General features: G+C 37.2%; 1 protein-coding gene across 3 annotated transcripts in view; it reads right to left on the minus strand.

Moving 5' to 3' along the window:
• The window catches only part of cpne4a (copine IVa), a 55,147-nt gene that overhangs the window by 23,184 nt on the left and 12,080 nt on the right, over positions 1 to 19,883 (minus strand). For all 3 annotated transcript variants that reach the window (XM_079625467.1, XM_079625468.1, XM_079625469.1), the window contains exons 2-5: positions 19,023 to 19,212; positions 3,032 to 3,211; positions 2,082 to 2,153; positions 1,559 to 1,633 (exon numbers count right to left, since the gene is read on the minus strand). In XM_079625467.1, the coding sequence (XP_079481593.1) occupies positions 1,559 to 1,633; positions 2,082 to 2,153; positions 3,032 to 3,211; positions 19,023 to 19,193 (498 nt within the window). In that variant the 5' untranslated portion in view covers positions 19,194 to 19,212. The remainder of the gene's footprint in view (positions 1 to 1,558; positions 1,634 to 2,081; positions 2,154 to 3,031; positions 3,212 to 19,022; positions 19,213 to 19,883) is intronic.

Raw genomic sequence — 19,883 nt, forward strand, 5'->3', positions numbered from 1 at the left:
TACCCTCATTGTTCATTGGCGAGTGTTTGCACACAAAAAAATCAGTGCTGGGGTTTCAAAATATAAAACGTCAGGGGTTGGGTTACCTGGGATGCGTTAGCATTCATACCGCCCCTTTACGGAAGTTCTCCATTGAATGTTTGGTGTGGCGTCTCTGTGTTTTCAGGTTGGTATTTATGTTTTAAGTAAAAAATAAAATGGTTTATTTATTTTTTTGAGTTTCTATAGTTACTAGTTTGTCAATGAACAAATAGCTGCACGTTGATATGGTGAGCGACCATGCATATTACCGTATTGTGAACATCTCTTGGTATGTACGATAGTCGTTCTCTTTTCCTTTTTTGTCTTGTTTCATGTTCGACAGGTTGATTGGAGGGATTCATCGATTTGTGCAGGTGTCGTAGTCGAGCGTTATTTAAGAGTTTCTGGTGTCTCCCTATCCTTTTCTCAATTACCTGATGGCCCTGTCACACTACCATTTGACGTCTTGTCAAGCAGCAGTGCGAGACGCTCCGTGTGAAACCGAGACACTCCTGTGGAACATTTGTTATGCTTGTATTAATCCCTCTTCTTAATTTTAGTCCCATGTAATTACCCTGCTGACAAGAGTTGATTGTGTCTCCTAGAGGAACAGTATACTCTCTCTGTCACTCGCTCTCACTCTGCCTTTTTCTTTCTCGACTGTCTGACCGCATTTCCACGTATGGGGACTTTTCAAGGCTGAAGTTTGTTTTTAACAGCATCCCTGATCATTTCCGTCAGATCTCAACAGCTCAATTCATATTCCTCTCACAATGTAATGCAGACTTTGCCAAGAGGCAAAGATGAAGGATGGGAAAGTTAAACTATATTTGACACGTGATAACAAACACAAGTCTTCATGCAATAGAGCAGAAAACTGCTGTGCTGCAAAAATTGGATTGTTTAATTCTAGGGATCTGAGAGGCCGTGAGAAAAGGTTGAAACAAGTGTCTTCGATATCTTCAAAATTATTCACCACTATTCAAAAGTTTGGGGTCGATAAGATTTTAAAAGATATCTCTGCTCCCCAAGGCTGAATTTATTTGATCACAAGTACTGTAGAACAGTAATATGGTGAAATATTGAATATATTTGTACTCCTGTGATGTTAAAGCTGAATTTTCAGCATTCACTACTCTAGTCTTCTGTCACATCATCCTTCAGAAATCATTCTAATATGTAATCTAATAATATTTGGTTCTCAAGAAACATTTCTTATTATTATCAATGTTGAAAATAGTTGTGTTGCTTAATATTTTTGTGACAACTGTAATCAATTTTTCAGGATTTTTTTAATGAATAGAGAGTTCAAAAGAACAGCATTTATTTGAAAGAGAAATCTTTTGTAACATTATAAATGTACTTTTCTGTAACTTTCGCAACCATGCTAAATAAAAAAAAATTGTACTGACCCCAAAACTCAGGGTTAAATGGACCTCAGAGAAATATTTATGAGCATCACATGGCATCATATCCTTGTTGTTATGGAAGATCATTTTATATTCTGAACAAACATATGCACAGGAGGTCTTCCTACCTTATCATCCAGCTTCCTCGCGCTGAATGAGAGTTCAACATAATCGTTATTTCCTGTCAGCTCCTCAGCGGTGATCTGGAGAGATTGAGAATGATGAATTGTTTCCAGCAGAAGAGAAAACTGAATCAGAAGCTAACCATTTGTTTGACATTTGTTTTATAGATCTCGTTCCTCTCACCCACTGAGCCTTGCATGTTCAACTGTTGCTACTGCGTTCTGTCAGCTTGCATTAACAAGCTCCTCTGGCTATTTTCTACCATTTTTGTTTTATAGCCTCCCTTCAATACCGCACCTGACTGTTTGGGAAGCTTCTAGTGTACATTGAAAATTAGTTCTGTTTGCCTGGGTTCAATAGTGGCATTGATAATTCTAAGCACTTCTGTCATATAAAGTGCAAAGCTTTTAAAGGTTAGGCCATGAAAGTAAGGCCATTTGCTGGTGTTGTGCACAGCTGAATGTTTGCATAAGTAGAGCGTGAGAGAGAGAGCAACCATATAAATTTTGGATTTGGGAAAGTGCTCACCGTAATAGACGATTTCCCAACTGTGTTGCCCTGTTTAAGCAGGGCTTTGGTGAATTTTCTCTGGGAGATGATCTATTTGGAGGGAAATAAGATATTTTCAGTCGGTCGGAGGCTGCTTTTGATGGACAGAACACACACATAAAAACACAAATATGAGCAGTACATAATAACACCTTAGGGATCATTTGGCATGTAAGCTTAGTTCATAATTACACCAAGAAGTCTTATCCACTCCAGATAAATGCTTCATTACTAGTTGTTAAATATTTATAACTAGGAGTGAGTGTTTTTGGTTTTATCCCCCAAGAAACTCTGTACGAGCGAGCGTCAACACCTCGCTCTCTCACTTTATTAAACGCAGATCATTTCAACAATTATCCTCTCCTCTTCCCCCTCCAACCAAAACAGACTAAACTAAAACAAACAACTCAGCTCCCCGGAGAGAAAACCAGACCTAGAAAGTGGCTTTGATGCAAAAAGATAAACACATGAATATTGAACAAAAATGAATATTGGCATCCGCTATACATTATAAGCTTCTAGCCAATTCTTCACTGAGAAACTGCATATCTAAACCATCTGGCGGAAGATCATGTGTCTGGTTTTCCATTTGCTCAAACTACAGATAAGAGAGTGGCATGGCCCATCTGGGCTGGCATTCCCCCCACACTGAGGCAGTTACACAGACATCTCACGTTTCACAATTCAATCAGCCGTAAAATGTCCGGAAATGCTCTTAACGGTTGTTGGTGTGATTATTTAATTAGAAGGCTTCATCTGATTTGGGCACAGTGCCGGCCCTACTCTTCCCTGACTGTGTGCAATCAATGATCACATAGAGATCCTGTTGCAAAAATGAGCATTGCCAAGCAAAACTTGAAAAAACATAATAATTACGCATAACATGCTTGAATTTCTATGCATATTGTGAGATGGAGATGGTTGCTCACTTGGCCCAGTGTGCACTCAACGGCTCCCAGGCAGTCCGCCTCTCTCATGCCATTATGACTGCTGCTGATGTCGTAGAGCTCGAAACGTAGTCGCTGAACCTCTTCGAAGTAAAAGTCCAGGGTGAAGACCTTAGAAAACGTGGGGTTTATACAACTCCGAATCACCTCCGTCCTGTCCACCTGTAAACATAGCAGAAAACAAATACCTACTTGGATTATGTTCAGAATAGCACACTAACATAGCACACTAACACTCACCGAGTGGTCAGGGGTGTTCACTGACATGCTCACACAAAAATCGCTGCAAAAGATGCAACAGGTTTTATCGTAGTTTTTGTAATACCGTACCTCACAGCACATCCAATACAAGTCAATGGAGTTGGTAAAAAACTACGACACCCCTGACCACTCGGTGAGCTTCACTTCTTTGTAAACGAAAGTTTAATGCGTTTTAGGAAGGATTGTTCCAGTGCACCTATGCAGCCATTGTGGAGGTGGGGGGGGCGCTACCACAGAAACCGAAAATTCTCGGGCCAGCAGCATGTGTCCAAATTTCAATCTATACCGAACTTGTCCTTTAATGCACACACTGTACACTATTGTATTCCATTCAAAGCACAGCATTGGCTTCAGTTAAGCTGAAATCACTGAAGTGGATGTTCAGGAGTGTCTCTACTTACTATGTCTATACATTAATCAACTTAACAGCTTTCCAGGAGGATTTCTAAGGTCAATATTCCAGCTGCTTGACAGGGAAGTAACAAGACGTTTGACAAGTGCTGATCAACTTGGACTCAGTGACCTGGGAAGTGACCTTAAAGAACGGATCAATTTGTACTGTACAACCCCAATCCATTTATACTTATCTTACCATTAACCACCAAAGGCAACTCTAGTTGTTTTTCCTAGAGCGCTTAGCCTAATGGCCCTAATGTTTTATCATCAATCTCAAGTAAAGTACAATCTACAAACTGACAAGTACTAATAGCTGATATAGCAAAGCATTTTGATGCAGACTCGGGTTAAGGGTTAGTTCACTCAGGAGATAGGGTATGGTATGAGACCTATAATTACCTAAAGTTAACTTTTTTACTGCTGTTTTAAATTAAACCAGCAAATGTAATTAAAACTCAGAACAAAAAGGGGAAAAAATATGCAGATAAAGCCATGTCACTGCCAAATCCCTTTTCTTGAAGAATGTCCCTGTCACCTCACACGGGCAAAGAAAATGGTTTGTTTTATCTGACATGCCTCAGCTGCCTAGTCGTGGTTTAGTCTCAGTTGTTTAACTTTCCTCAGGCAGCTTAGAGACTCAGGATTCTGTTCTGTTTTTCATTTCAATCTGCTCTTTGTGAGGGGAAGTGCCAACCTTTCTTTCTTTCTTTCTTTCTGACTGAGATCTTTTACCATTTAAAAAGATTGAATCGTATAAATGTCTGCCACAATAATGCATTTCACGTATGCGGATGTTTATCATGAGCTGTGTACTGTACTGTATGCCTCACATGTCATTTGTGTGATATCGTAAACAAAAGCTTAACATTTAAGCACTTTTTCTAAATTTCATCTCCAGCATATTCATATTCAGCATTTTGTTTTCCAAAGAAGCAGGAAAACCATGGCTCTTTTTCTCAACTTTTTCCTGCCCACTCCAGAATCTTGTTCATCACAAATGCAAAAACAATCATTTTATTTTATTTATTCAAATCTTTTTTCTTTTCAAGTATTTACCTCACCATTAAATTGGTCTGTTTGCATAACTCAGACTACCCGTTTCATTTGAACCAACCATCTGGAGACACCACCATTCCTCTTCATTTAGATCTATAAATATTCCAGGTGTTTTCTCTTTGTTTACAGGGCTTCCTCTGGGCAGCTGGAGCTGTTTTATTGCGAAAGTTGCGTATGTCATCTACTCCGCATGCACCTGGAGGGAATAAACATCAATCGGGGAGACATGGACCTCAAAGCAGCAGCTTAATTATGCTGGTGAATATGCAAATAAATCTCACTTCTCAAAGCGAAAATAATACAGTTCTGATGACGCTTAATACACATCCCTTCTCTGTCTAACTGTTGTTTGTACAGGGAATTTTCCGACTCTGCTGTCAGTAAACATATGCTCTGTTGTACATGAGATAACTTGTTAACCTCTCAGAACGCTCCTTGCGATTATTCATCTGAAAAGAAGTAATTGCCACTGTTTCGTGACATCTGGTCTATTAAAGGAAAGTAAACATTTAAAGAGCGTGTTAAGCTAGTCAAAAAAACAGGTTGGTGTCACACATGAACTGTGAGAGGATTGAACATTGTAAACCTTAATAATTGTAATATACTCAGAGTAATTGAGTAAAATTAATTAATTAAGTAATCTCTCAAATACTTCAACCATAGTCAAGGTCTTTATGGTAAGCAAGTAATCTAGTTGAATTTTGGCTAGAAACACAAATTAAGAAACAGAAATGTTTTAAGCTTTTGGCATGATTTGCTGTGACTGAAAGGTATATTAGAAAACGAATTATATTTTGTATATGTTAAGTAATGTGGAGACCTGTTAGTGTTGAATACTCTATAGTTATGTGGGCATTTAGAGCGGGTTTATTGCTTATTCGTGTTCCAAACACACACAGTTCAGTAATTTAAGGGAGTGACAACCACATTTTACAACCAAATTCATTCCCGAAAAATGTATGTAGTGACACGTGTGAAACCGAACTGAAAAACCAGTTGTTAATGCCGTATGTAAAATGTTTCTCTCTGCTGTATGCGTGGTGCAAGAAAAGCCTTGGCTTGACTCATCCATGTTGCTAGATCTTGCAAACAAGAACAAGCCCATAATAAACAAAAATAAATCAAAATGCTTTATATTGAAAATAAGTCTTTAAAGGGATAGTTCACCCAAAAATTTTTATTATCCGAAGATTTACTCACCATCAAGCCATCCTATGGCAATCTTTCAGGCTAACACAAAAAGAGTTATATTAAAAAAATATCCTGGCTCTTCCGAGCTTTATAATGGTAGTGAATGGCGGTCCTGATTTTGCATCCATCCATCATAAAAGTAATCTATATGACTCCAGGATGTTAATAAAGGCCTTCTGAAGTAAAGCAATGTTTTTGTTGTAAGAAAAATATCTATATTTAAAACTTTATAAACTAAAATAACTAGCTTCCGGCAGACGGCCTACGCAAGTCGACTTACTGTACGCCAAAAGAGTAACACTTGTGCTACGCGTTATATGTAAATAAAAGCAGCTGTCGTTAGAACAAAGTCCCTTTAAGACAAGTAATTTCATTCGACGGCCATCTTTCAAATGCCCCTCGGCATGCAAGTGCAGCTCCTATCTCTTTGAATGGGAAAACATCAAATTCTCCAAAATCGTGCTCTTTTCTTTAGAAGGCGGGACTTATTTCACACTTTCTTCCATAATATGACACCATATCATAATATGAGTGCACTGTCTTTCTATGTATAAAATCTTTGGTTAGAAGCTCTAGTTGCTATATAAACAGTCAATGTGCTGAGATGCGCACCTAGGATCATTAGACATTTATGAGAAAATTGTTGTCAGATTTCATTGATGGTTTCAAATATTACATTTATTTGTAAGCTTGGTGAACAGCTAGTTTACCCATTCAACTAGCTGCACTGAAATAACTGAAATAGCTGCCTGAGAGATGTTTCAAAGATGGCCGCCGAGTGAAATGAATTGACTTTGGTTGTATTCTATACACACCCGAAATTATAATTATGGGGATTCACTCTCGTATTTAAATATGATTGTCACCCCTGAAACTTTACAGAGTGCACATGGCCGAAGAGACTTCTTAAACTTGTGAGTTTGTTTGATTAAAAAATGAACATTTGTGTTGTCAAACCACATACAATTCTGATCGTGAAAAAACAGATATTCTAACTTCATTCTTTTTTCAAATAGAATAAAAGTTCATGGAAAAGTTCAGAAAAAAGTGTAAAAATAAATATCAAACAATTCTAAATTTTTAGTGCATGACCAGTGCTAATGCTGATAACAAATGTGGTCTATATGACATTATATAAGATATACATAATACAAGTTAATGATAGCAAATGAGATGCACACAAAATTGCTTTAATGAAGGTAATGAAATTAATGATATTAAATGAACACTTATTGTTCTTAAAATTCACTAAGCAATAATTCAAAACAGAAAATGACACAAGGGGAATTACTACAAATATTCCAAGAACAATAATGGAAATGTCAGAATGGCATAATATTGACAAGAACTTAATTTCATTGCTCACTGAAAATAAATCAGGCTTTACAGGTTTTTTTCTCAGGCAAATAAAAAGGTAACCTGGAGGCTGGAACCATAAAAGCGGGACCATCCGAAGCCAAGCCTTCCATTCATGGATCTTCCATCACTCTGTCATACACATCAACAAGCAGATCCCACATGACAATTATGACAAGAATGCCTGGGCAAGCCAGCTTTTCAGAAAAGACGTGTGTCCTCTCAGCCTTAGAAAAGTCCCTTTATGCCTGCATAAACAGGGCCTGAGAGCATCTCTAGACTGGACTGACAGTCTTTTGGCAGTGAAGGGCAGAGCAGTCAACACCTAGACAGCAGAGCTCTGGAGATATACAAATAAATATTCAAGACACCACTGGTGGAAAGGCTTCTAGTCATTCAGTTGTGCTTCAAATGACAACTGCTCAAATGGTGATATCAATTTGTTGAACAATTATGGTTGAAGGCAATTGAAAAACTATAACCAATTTTTCAGGATTGATCATTTGATAAATAGAAAGTTCAAAAGAGCAATAATATGCTGTTAAAAAATTTTTTTGAAACTGGGGAAAAAAATTCAGGACTCCTTGACCGTTAACACCTGGTATTAAGATACGTTTTGATAGATCCTAATCACCTTGACATCTTGATTGATCTCCGTCCACATTAAAACGACTGAAAACGCGGATCACGTGACCATTTACCAACACTGGGCATGCGCGTGCCGGTGTAAACAGGCGCATGTAGGCAGTTATAGCATTGTAAAATGCAGAATTTACTTGCACAACAGCTGCTAGTAAAGACATCAACGTCATAATACAACGTTGTAATTCGTTACCATGTTGCAGTCACTAACGTTACGTAGTCCAGGCTGTTTATGTTTTATTCTTGGGGACGGGTCATGTGATGGGTGTCTGACGAATCCTGGAAGGATACGCCATGACTGATGACACCCAATCATAGAGCCGAGCGTGAGCCTCTGCGTCATCGTTTGTAAAGTCCTCCGTTTTGACCGTCTTCACTAAAACGCCCTCCGGTCGGAGCGTTTCTAAACTTCTCCGTTTTAGGTCTTCGTTTTTGCCGTTGTAGACTGGACGGGAGGTGCAAACGTAGCAAAAGCTCTCCGTTTCTAAACGAAAACGCAGTAGTGTGGATGGGGCCTTAGTTTCTCCAATTTGATGTAGAAAAAATATCTTGTATCCATATATTGTGAGTAGGGGAAGTAGCATATCTCAATTTAAGGAGAATACTTCTTCTGGCTAGAGTAGTAAAAGCGAATACCTGAGCGATAGAGTTAATGGAACCGGTATTTGGTAGATTCCTACCGGTATTCACTCCCATTATAAAGCTAGGAAGAAACAGGATATTTTTTATGCATCTCTGATTGTTTGGCTGAAAGAAGAAAGTCATATACGGCTTGAGGGCGAGTAAATTATACGATCATTTTTATTTTTGTGTGAACTAATCCTTTAACTTTTACTGAACCTGGAATATTCCTTTAAGCATGGCCTTGAAAGTGTAACTGTTAGTAGCTATATATTGTTATGTAAGCATATTAAAAAATGTCTGATCTACTGAAAGAGCAAACAAAATAATCTACTATAAATGGTTTCACACCAGCCTTTTTTCTTGGCCTTTCTTGTGTGTGATATGCCGGATGGAAGTTTGGCTAGCATAAGCCTATTTCATAAGGTTTCATCACATCCATTCTCACACATACAAAACACACACTCATATACATACACAAGTCACAAATAGCACTGCCCCAAAGGATGAGCCTCAACATGTGCAACATCCCCCACACATGGGTCTAATTGCCCCTGGAAGCCACATTTACCTTCCTTTCCTCACAAAACTCCATGTCTCAGTAATTACTTTGCAGAACGTGGGGTCTCTGATTCTGCAGCCACATTCACTCTGCATAGTTAATAGGCTGCTCTCCCATCTCCACGTTTATGAGAGCAGGCCCGAGAGGAGGGCTGCAGGGTGCTGCAAGAGCTATCATTAACCATTTCAACTGCATGCCAGCACCCCAAATAAGCTGTTTACCATGCTCTCACATCAGCGCTTCCCGTTTCTGAACAGCTTTAAATAAGGCCAACTTGTGTGAAGAAATGTTTCCTTCGTTCAGCTGTCCACTTTAAATGAGGCAAAAAGGAAGATTGACAACTGAGACCTCGCTTGCTGTCTTTGAATACATGTGAAGGAGACACTAAGGCAGAAAAGTGGATTTTTCGAAGAGGAAGATAAAAGGATGGAGGAGGAAGAACCAGAAAGTGTGAATATATATATTTGCAGAAAAATAGCTATTCTGAATAGAACTAATATTTCTATTTGTTATAAGATATATCTCACAATGCAGTGCACTCAAACCCAGCAAACAATATGACGTTGTGACGACGTCAGGTCATTTTTAGTCACATGACGTTAGCATATGACGTCGCCACAACCGTCAAAGTGAAACACCAAAAGAGGTCGCTACGACGTCGCCAACCGACAACGTGACAACGTCTCCAGCACGTTGTGACAACATCATGACGTGGGTAAGACGTGGTGAGGAGGTTCGAAAATGACCACGAGATGATGGGTTATGCCACAACGTCTAGTCTTTTGGTGACGTGACGAACCCACGACCAATACTGACGTCACGTTACGTCACCGTTACGTCACGTCACGTGTTTGCTGGGAAGGGACTGTTCCCAGTGTGATAAATGAACACGTCCAGGTATAGTGTAACCACTGTTCCTTTAACTTTCAACTTGCGAACTATGCTTCCAACTGTGTCTTTATGAACATTTAGTGTCTTCGCTATCTTTTTGTGTCCTGTTCCCTGTTTGTGAAGGGCGATTATATATTCTCTTAACTTTTTGGCACATTCTTTTTACGTAGCCATCTTTCTAACATGCCATCAAACGTGACACTCAGCAAACCTAGCCAGTTCAGATATTTCATGTGTTCTAGCTCAAGCACACCTGGTGCAACTAATGAAGCCCTTGATTAGTGGCATCAGGTGTGCTTGAGACCTGTTTTGCAGAATTGAGCTCATGTGGGATTCTATTCAGGGGGTTGAATAATTTTGAGACATTAAAAGTTGCATTTTCAGTTGGATTTGGGGAAACAACTTGAAACATTTGATGTGTTGAACTATTTCAATTTCTTTTGTTTGTTTTGATCATTGCAAATATCCGAACGTCTGTACATTTTGCAAATAAACCTGATTTGTAATGGGGGTTGAATAATTTCGATTACAACTGTATATATTTTAAAGAAATGTTGTTGTTCTTTTGTACTTTCTATTCATCAAAGAATCCTGAAAAAATTATCACAGTTTCAGTTAAATAATTAAGCAGCACAACTGTTTACAACATTGATAATTATAAGAAATGTTTCTTGAGCAACAAATCAGCATATTAGATTGATAGCGGAAGGATCATGTGACAGAAGACTGGAGTAATTATGCTGAAAATTCAGCTTTGCCATCACAGGAAGAAATTACAATTTAAAATATATGAACAATCTAACCCGTTTTTTTATTATTATATTAATGCAGCTTTGTTGAGTATAATAGACGATAATTTATTATAATAAATCTTATTATTATATTATATTATTATTATATCATATATTATGATAATATATCATAAATTATCAAATTTTATTGGTAATTTTAAACTTATTCTCAAAATGATCTTTCGAAATTCATGTATAGGCAAGATAAAGATAGTGATTACGAACATAGTCATAGAATTCCTACTAAAACACACTCATAATTAACATTTTGAAACCATTTTAATAGTCAGTGAGGCAAGATGCCGCAAGAAAATGTCCATAAGGGAGAAACTTTCAAAGTTTGATTGTGATAAATGAATGATGGTGAAACAGAGCTCCCACATGTTAAAGAGATGTTCAGCCCCATCCCATCGTGTAGATGCAATGGACAAAAATAACAGCGAGAAGACCTTGCGCGTGCACACGGAGGGCTGATGGAACAAAAAGAAACAGAGAAAGGGCGTCTGCCATCACATGACTGACAGATTGTAATCGTGAGTGCCCAGATGACCCACTTCTAACCGCATAACTCTGTCAGCCTGCTTTGTTTATGCTTATGCTTCATGAATATTGATATTATTTCTTAAATGTCACTGAAGTTTAGAAGCTGCATCATGATAAGCCACAGCTTCACTTCAGCAAATGCCAAAGCAAAAAAAGTTGAACAGACAAACGTGCCTCTCAAATTCATGACTGCACAAAACCTGGAGTGTAAATGATAGAAAAGAAGACTAACAGGGGCAGAATAAAAAGAAAGAGAAGATGAAGAAAGACAAAATGTTCACTTTCAGAACTGATAAGCCATGGCAAATATCATTTGAATCACCAAAAAGAGTAACAAACTTGTATTCTGCTAAGGCAAGCAACCGTCATTTCTACTGCTTATTTTAATAAAGCAATAAGCCAGCGAAGTGGAGTGCCTAAAACCCCCTTAGCTGTTCTAAATTCACTGTAAAACACGGCTTCAAGGGGCTTATTGCTTTTATAAAATGGTTACTCCATCAAAATATTAATTTTAAGATTTATTTTATTCATAAAATAAACACCAGCTACAAAAAAATATAACGTTATAACACGTTTATTCCTCCGACAAGGACTGTAGTTTCAAAGTGGTTGCCAAGCAACACATGCAGCAACAAATAATCACAAAGGGCAGTTGCGCAGTAATACTAATGCAGTCACAAATATGTTTGTTGAGTAATTTACAACGGCTTCGTCGAACGTGGCTCAACCAATCAGAATCAAGGACCGGAACTATCCGTTTTATAAAATGTAATTTATTCCTTTGATGAAAAAAGCTGAATATTCAGCAGCCATTACTCCAGTCTTTAGTGTCACATGATCCTTCAGAAATTGTTCTAATGCTGATTTGGTGTTCAAGAAACATGTATTAATGTTGAAAACTGTTGTGGAAACTGTGACAGAAAGAAATGAATAGGCTACTTTTAGGAGAGATTAAATTGATAAAAAGTGACAAAGATATTTCCACAAAGTATCAAGCAGCAAAAGCTGTTTTCAACATTGATATAATAAGAACCATTATTAATAATTGAGCACCAATATTATTGGATAATAATTCACCAAATCAGCATAGTCAAATCACCTTTATTCTTGTAGCGCTTTATACACAATAGAAATAGTTTAAAAGCAGCTTCACATATTAATAGCAAACTTCATCAAATATGAGACGGATTCAAATGACAAAAAGACAATAGTTTCATTTTTCAGCTCAATGCAGCTCAATAACTGTGTAAAGTTAATTCATTATGAAACAAGTTCAATTCAGCAATAAGCAGCTCTACTGAAGACAGTAATGTCATTATTCAGCTCAAGTCCGTTCAATTTTGATTCAATTCAGTTAAATAACAGTGTTCTGAACTTCATCAATACTGAAAACAATTGCTTCACATAAAGCAGAAGATAACAGTGTCAATATTCAGTTCAATTCACTTCAATTAGAATAGACAGACAGGCAGACAGATTTCAGGACAAATTAGGCCTTAGCAACAACATAGAAATGGTTTGGAAAAACACCCTGGTATCAGTGACTCAGTGCGATTGTGATGAGAGGATCACTATGACACCACTACAGCTTGAAGTTTTTATTTATTTTCAGTTCTGTCACTCTTTTTACATCAATATCCAATTATTTCAGACCATGAAATCAGTCTTGATCAGTCTAAGTGAAAACTAGATTGCACCCCGAAGCGAGCGATATGGAGATACGCTCTCCTTATTCAACAGGAGTGCTCCCTGCTCGTGTGATTGGCATTCTGGGTAGATGAAAGAGCAGCTCCACCTGCCACAGTCATTCACATGTGCGACTGAATGCTGTAGGTGACAGTCAGACTCTCATCTTCAGTTCTGCCTTTTGTCTGATTATTGGTGAGAGTTGACAGCCATGGCACTGGGATCTGACACGCTGACAGGTCATTATAGCCAATGGCAATGTAACTTTAGAGCTGAACATTTTTTGTGTGTTCTTCACACAGCATTCATTTTTTTAGAGAAATTGAGAGGGTGGTGTCAGTTCTATCTGAGCTCAAATTATGAGGCTCTTTGAGTGAGAAAACTTTTATTTATTGGTATTTCTCACACATAGAATTGGAAATGAAGGCTATGATGATACAGTATACAGGGCTCCCACATCTTCTAACTAATAAATTCATCATCGCTGGACAAGGATCTTTCAAAATCATTGTATAAACTTGCACTCATAAAGTCAATTTCTCTCCATTAACATATTTTAGACAAATTTAGAAAAAAGTCATGAATAAAAACCTAAAAGGACTTTTCAAAATTGTATTTATACAACTTCTCCTGGAAAACACAAATGTAAAATGTTCTAGTATTTCTAGGTTTTGCATGACTGTAGAAATCCTGAACACAAATCTGAATATAATAAATATATTGTATTTATAGGAAGTACTATCTTTAAGGAAGCATTAAACATTACATTAGACATCAAAACATTAGACATTTTAAGAAATGATAAAAATATAAAAAACACATTTTGTTTCGTACCATTATATATATATTATTTATAATTAAAGTATGCATATTAAATTAAATTAAATTAAATTAAAATCAAATACATTTTATGAAAATAAATATAAAAGTCCATTGTTCCAAAATAATAGTAAATTGTACCGGTAATAGGGTGCTTTTTCGTTTTTATTATTATTTGAGTCATTATTTATTTTATTTTTTTACTGGATTGTTTTGGATGGACGGATGGATGGATGGATGGATGGATGGATGGATGGATGGATGGATGGATGGATGGATGGATGGATGGATAATGCTAAGAAACTACACTCAGAGAAAGCTATAAAGTGCACCTAAATCAAGTGAATTGTGCTGTCTGTGAGTAAATAACAGAGCAGCTGTAAAATAAAATACATGAAAGAAAAAAAACTGGATGAAACACACAGACACACAGACTGTACGGCAGATGGGTTTTTTAAATGGAGTATGGTTGATAAGACGAGACCATAACTTGTCTCTAGTCCATTCCGATTTGCTGTCTGACAGGTAATCCTCTCATCCAATCCAGGCACTATAATTTCAGGAATATGGATTCTAATGGTCAGAGGATAAAAAAACATTGCAATAAGCTATGAAACAGGAGCATCTGCCTGTGAATGATCACTTCTTGGCATTTCATACTGTAAATGTTTTAAACGTTGCATTTTTCATGGAGATAAATGAAAAAAACAAATGAGAAGTTGGAAAAAGGCTGATCACCAAAAAGAGTCTTGACAGTGGACACAAAACCCTCTGAAAAGCAAGACCATTTACCCTGTATACAGATCACATTAGACCACTGCTCAGGACCATTGAACAAAATCCTCCTTGAATTGCCATGCACAAATGTACTTTCAGCACATTTTCAAGGGCACAACATGGAAACGTCCTGAAATACAGAACATTAAAGGCCCTTCACCCCAGAGACTGAGGGCCCATCATGATTTAGTGTCTGCAGTCAGCATTATGGAGTGCCTTCTTTGTGATTCAGAGCATACTGGATTTGCTGAGAGTGTTTGTGACCATCTCGCTCTGTTTGATGGTGCTCGAGCTCTGGCTAATCGCAGGCAGGGTCAGCAGCAGGTCTGTCCTCTCCCTGACTGCCGTAGTTTAAAAGCATGTTCAAGCACACAAGTGCTGTTTCCTGTACTTACACTCATTCAGGAGCCACCAGCTGAACAAACAAACACTAATCTTGATCAAGGGTCAACAAACACTGCTGACTACTGTAAGATTTTTTTATGTTTTTGAAAGAAGTCTCTTATGCCTCACCAAGGCTGGATTTGTTTGATCATAAATACAGTAAAAACTGTACTGTACAGTTATACTGTGAAATATGATTACAATTTAAAATAACAGTTTTATTTTAATGTATAAAATTATATATTTAAATTTTCACCGGACACAATTTTGACATCGATACCATAGGGGGAAAATGCCATATAGATATTTTTAATATTATCTCATAAAGTGGCAGCAGGTATACTATATTAGGCTGCTGTCACTTTAAGGCCTGATGCACGGACCCATGATACTGTTACACAACTGTTTACATTCACTTAAAACTTACGTGAATACTCGCCAAGACCGGTATTTTGACATTATTTGTGTGTATTTGACTGGCTTGACATTAACACCTGCCAACCCACCAAATGCGGGTATATTTCAGCAGTGGTGTGTAACGCAGTCACTCCTTCTAGCAACTTTGGCGGGTTGAATTTTATATATAAGACATACATTTTTCAATTATAGTCTTTTAAAAAGCCACCTGAAATAATAAACTAAGTGCAATGTAGTGTTGTCAAAAATATCGATATTTCATAACATCGATACTGAAATATCTGAAACACTTCCGATACTCATTTCCCTCATAATAGATACTCGATACTGCGCTTTCTCGCTCTCTTATCTCTCCGACAGCGAGTTGACACAAACCTGCCTCCCCTCACTCACTCGTTTCATTTTCTCCTGATGAATATTGTTTATGTTAAGGGCTGGAATTTCGGCATGCGCGTATTGTGATTAATTTTACTGATTCCCGCAGATTGTGTGCTCACATCCATAAAGCCGCCTCTGAGTACTAAATTGAGTTATTTTTTGCTGCTTATTGCCCTTAAACGGTCAATTACACAAAATAATGTCAAAATGCCGGACTTGATGAGTATTCACGTAAACACAGTCAGTTTGAGTGAAGTTGAGAAAGAAAACGCATGTGTAACAGTATGGATCCGTGCGTCAGGTCTTAAAGTGACAGAAGCTTAATGGGCTATACCTGCTGCCAAATTATGAGATAATATTTAAAATATCTATATGGCAGTTTTTCCCCATGGTATCAATGTCAAAATTGTGGCCAGTGAAAATGTTAAGTGGCTAGAAACTTTGGAAAACCACTAGCCAGAGTGACTGATGAGCAAAAAAGTTAATGTCGTGCACTATATATATATATATATATATAATTTAATACATCAATTAAAATTTGATTCTATTTAATTTATTTTAAACATGCATATAGATACTCTTTTTTTTTTTTTAAAGCTGTATAATTTTTTCTACCCAAAACCAGTGACCTCTGAAACAGTACATAGAGTTATCTCCTCTCACAGCTCCAGATGAACGAGGGATATTCTTGGTAGCGGGATAGAGACCGAATTGAATTAACATGTCATACTTTAGCTAAAAATTTGATAATGGCTCCCAGTGTAGTTGGAAATTGAGAGATGAGCTATCAAACGGAGAGAGAGACTATCACAGGGGGATATTCCACTCAAATTAGATTTAGCCAAAACCCACAGAAATGAAATTTAAGTTATTGGGGCACTCAATACAATAGCATGTATAAGTGACTTTTTCAGATAAATGAGTCTGACCCATAGCACTGCATTCTGAGGAAACAGGTTAAGAGGTGTGAAGAGAAATGCAATCGTGACTGCAATAAATCATATTGCTCTTGTTTGTTGCACTAAATTTGCTTCAGGCGGCATCAGAGAAACGAAATAGCATGATATTTCTATCTTAATACACATTAGCTTATAGCTCATAAACACTCTTTGAAAATGTGTTTGGTTTATTGGCGTTATTTTAATATTTATGACATTATACACAATTTCACACGTAATCCCATTTCAAATCTCCAATGTGAAGAACAAAGAGTGCAGCTAAACAGAAGACGTTCTTCAAATGTTCGTCATGGGATTTCCTTGGGGAATGAAGAGATCCTTTGAGAACAGGTACGAAGCGGTTGCAAAATTAAGATTTTAGAGTGGGGTTTCCTTCAGAGACACACACACTCAGAGAGCGGAATCACTGTAAGTGAATATGTGAATGTCTAATGAGACAGAGCGTGGTGAGAACAGATTCCCGATGGTGAGCTGGCAAAGCCTTCATAACCTGACAGGGAGATTTCTCAGTGTACATATGCTGTCTGCTTCTCTCGTTCACTCACACACAAATATAATACAATATACATATACATATACAACATGGTGCTGTGAGCAAGTAAGACATGTTGCTGCAGCCATGAATTACCCTATACAGGTGGAGCTGGGGAGGTGGAGGGTTTCTGGAAGCACACTGCAAACTTCTACAGCAAACCAAGTACTTCTACACTGCAAACCAAGTATTTGAAAGTTAAGCAGCAAGCTCACTGGCTGCTGATACAGCAAGAACCAATCAGCTGTGCCCTATAGAGAATGCAAAAGCAAGATTGAGTGAAGGACCTATCAGCCTGCACCATCTAGAGTTTCATGACATAACTTTGTTCTTGTTCTTTTCTCCTTTCTCCTTGTCATAGATCAAGCATACATGGGAGAATCGTTTGGGGGGGACTATACTTAAGTGGCAGGTTGGTTATATGAGGCAATACTGTGGATTTGTGTTATGCCTGAGGTAGATTTTAAAATCAAATAAACTGTACAGAGGCACCACATTTTCACCTACACACTGAAATTGCCTGTGGGCTGAACAGTTGCTCAGTTGAACAGTATTTAATAGTCCACTAATTTTTGTAAACCTAAAGTTCAGCAAAATACGTCTCAACAGAAATCAAATACTTTTACAAATGCAAACATGACATTAATATAACATTATATAACATTAACTCACAACTGCGATCACTTGAACTATTAGTAAGGATTACTCAGTTGTCTCTTAACTTTGGTAGGGACATCTCCATATATTTACTTTTAAAAATAAAGGTTCCAAAAGAGTGTTTTCCCAGCGATGCCATAGAAGAACCATTTTGGATTCCCCAAAGAACCGTTTAGTGATCAGTTCTTAAAAAAAAAAAAAAATTTCATTCTTTTTTATCAAACCTTGAATTTGGGTAAGTTTCATTTAAAAAAGCAACATTTCGCATAAGTTTTGATCAAAACATAGATCCAGTAGATCGAGTCCATCAATACCCTTAAAGCTTGCGCAGTCCTATACCTCTTTGTGGATTCGACATTTAATTTGGTTGATTCTTATGCTGTTTAATGTTTGATTAACCTGATTAACATTGCATAACCAATGCTTCTATCGCTTGTTTCTGCTTTTTCATTTGTTTTTCGATCTGGAGATTCTGTACTTTTTCAAAAGATGTGTAATAGTGCCCTCTACCATATGTAACAGACGTAGGCCAATAAGAGCTGTGCGTGTAAACCTCACTCCCCTGGCCTCAAGAGGCCTCCCACGCCAAAGACCGCGGTTCGAATCCAGCTCAGAGCGGGTCGAGTGGGAACAGTTACACATATAACAGTGAAAACATGGATTGCCAGAAAATGACATCAATGGCGGGAAAGCCTCGTGTCATAAATAATGGATAATTCTGTCAATGGCGGGGAAAGATTTAATAACCTAAAGAACCTTTTTCACCTTTTGTGTAATGGAAAGTTTTAAATTATGTTTAAGATTTTTATTGGAACCATCAATGCCAAAGGAAAGAGTATATATACCCAAAACTACGCTCATGTGAGATATGGTGTGATAATAAGTGTAAAATTGGAAGAAAGCTGCAAAGGAATGTGTGAAAAGGCACAAGTGCTGTGAAAAATGCATTGATATGGTCCACAAAAACGATTAGAAGACCTTATTACCTAAAAAATGATTTAATTTAGTCACATAACCAGAAATGTTATGCATCTGGCTGGAAACACAAACTTACCTCCAACCACTGGCCATGAGACTGCATTTTGATGACCACGCAGGGATCAGGTTTGTTGAGGGCATCCCTGTCTGAGATGCCTTTACAGGTGACCCGCAGCTCTACTTTGGTCAGGCAGGGGCTGTTGAACAAGCCCAGAGAATTGGCTGCAGACTCGTAGATGTCGCTCATGTTTCAGGAGATACTTGTGCTGTAAGGAAAAGAGAGATTAAATTTTTTATAAAAATTTTCAGTAACACTTTATAATAACTGCACGCTATTAATCATTAGTTAAGCATTAGTAAACAGTTCACTCATCATTTAAAAAGCATTAATAGACATTAATAAGCAGTTTATAAATACAGCTATAAATCCTTCATTCTTGGTTTAGAAGCATAATCTATCTGATGAATCGATGACAACTCTTAAATAACTGGTTTGTAAATAATGCTACTTCATTTGGAAATGATAAATTGATCATTAATAAAGTATGACAATACAATTATTAAACACATTATAGACATGCTTATAAATCAAGGATAAAGCATTTATAGCTGTATTTATAAACTGCTTATTAATGTATATTAATGCTTTATAAATGATGAATTAACTGTTAATGCTTAATTAATCATTAATAGCATGCAGTTATTATAAAGTGTTACCTATTTTTTAGCTGTGATATTTTTTATGTGATTTATTACAATTAATTTAACAATTTTAAAATACAAAAATGTGTCCTTTGTAAATGGTCCCTCCCTGCTTAGAAGCAAGTCTGGAGAAATCGACCAAAGTTGTTTTCAAAATGAGCTGCTTTTGACTGTAAACCAGTTATTCAATATGAAAATAAAACAAACAATACTATATTGACCTATAAAGACAGCT

The sequence above is a fragment of the Phoxinus phoxinus genome (genome assembly GCF_949152265.1).
Source record: "Phoxinus phoxinus genome assembly, chromosome: 10".
In the NCBI taxonomy this organism is placed as follows: Eukaryota; Metazoa; Chordata; class Actinopteri; order Cypriniformes; family Leuciscidae; genus Phoxinus; species Phoxinus phoxinus.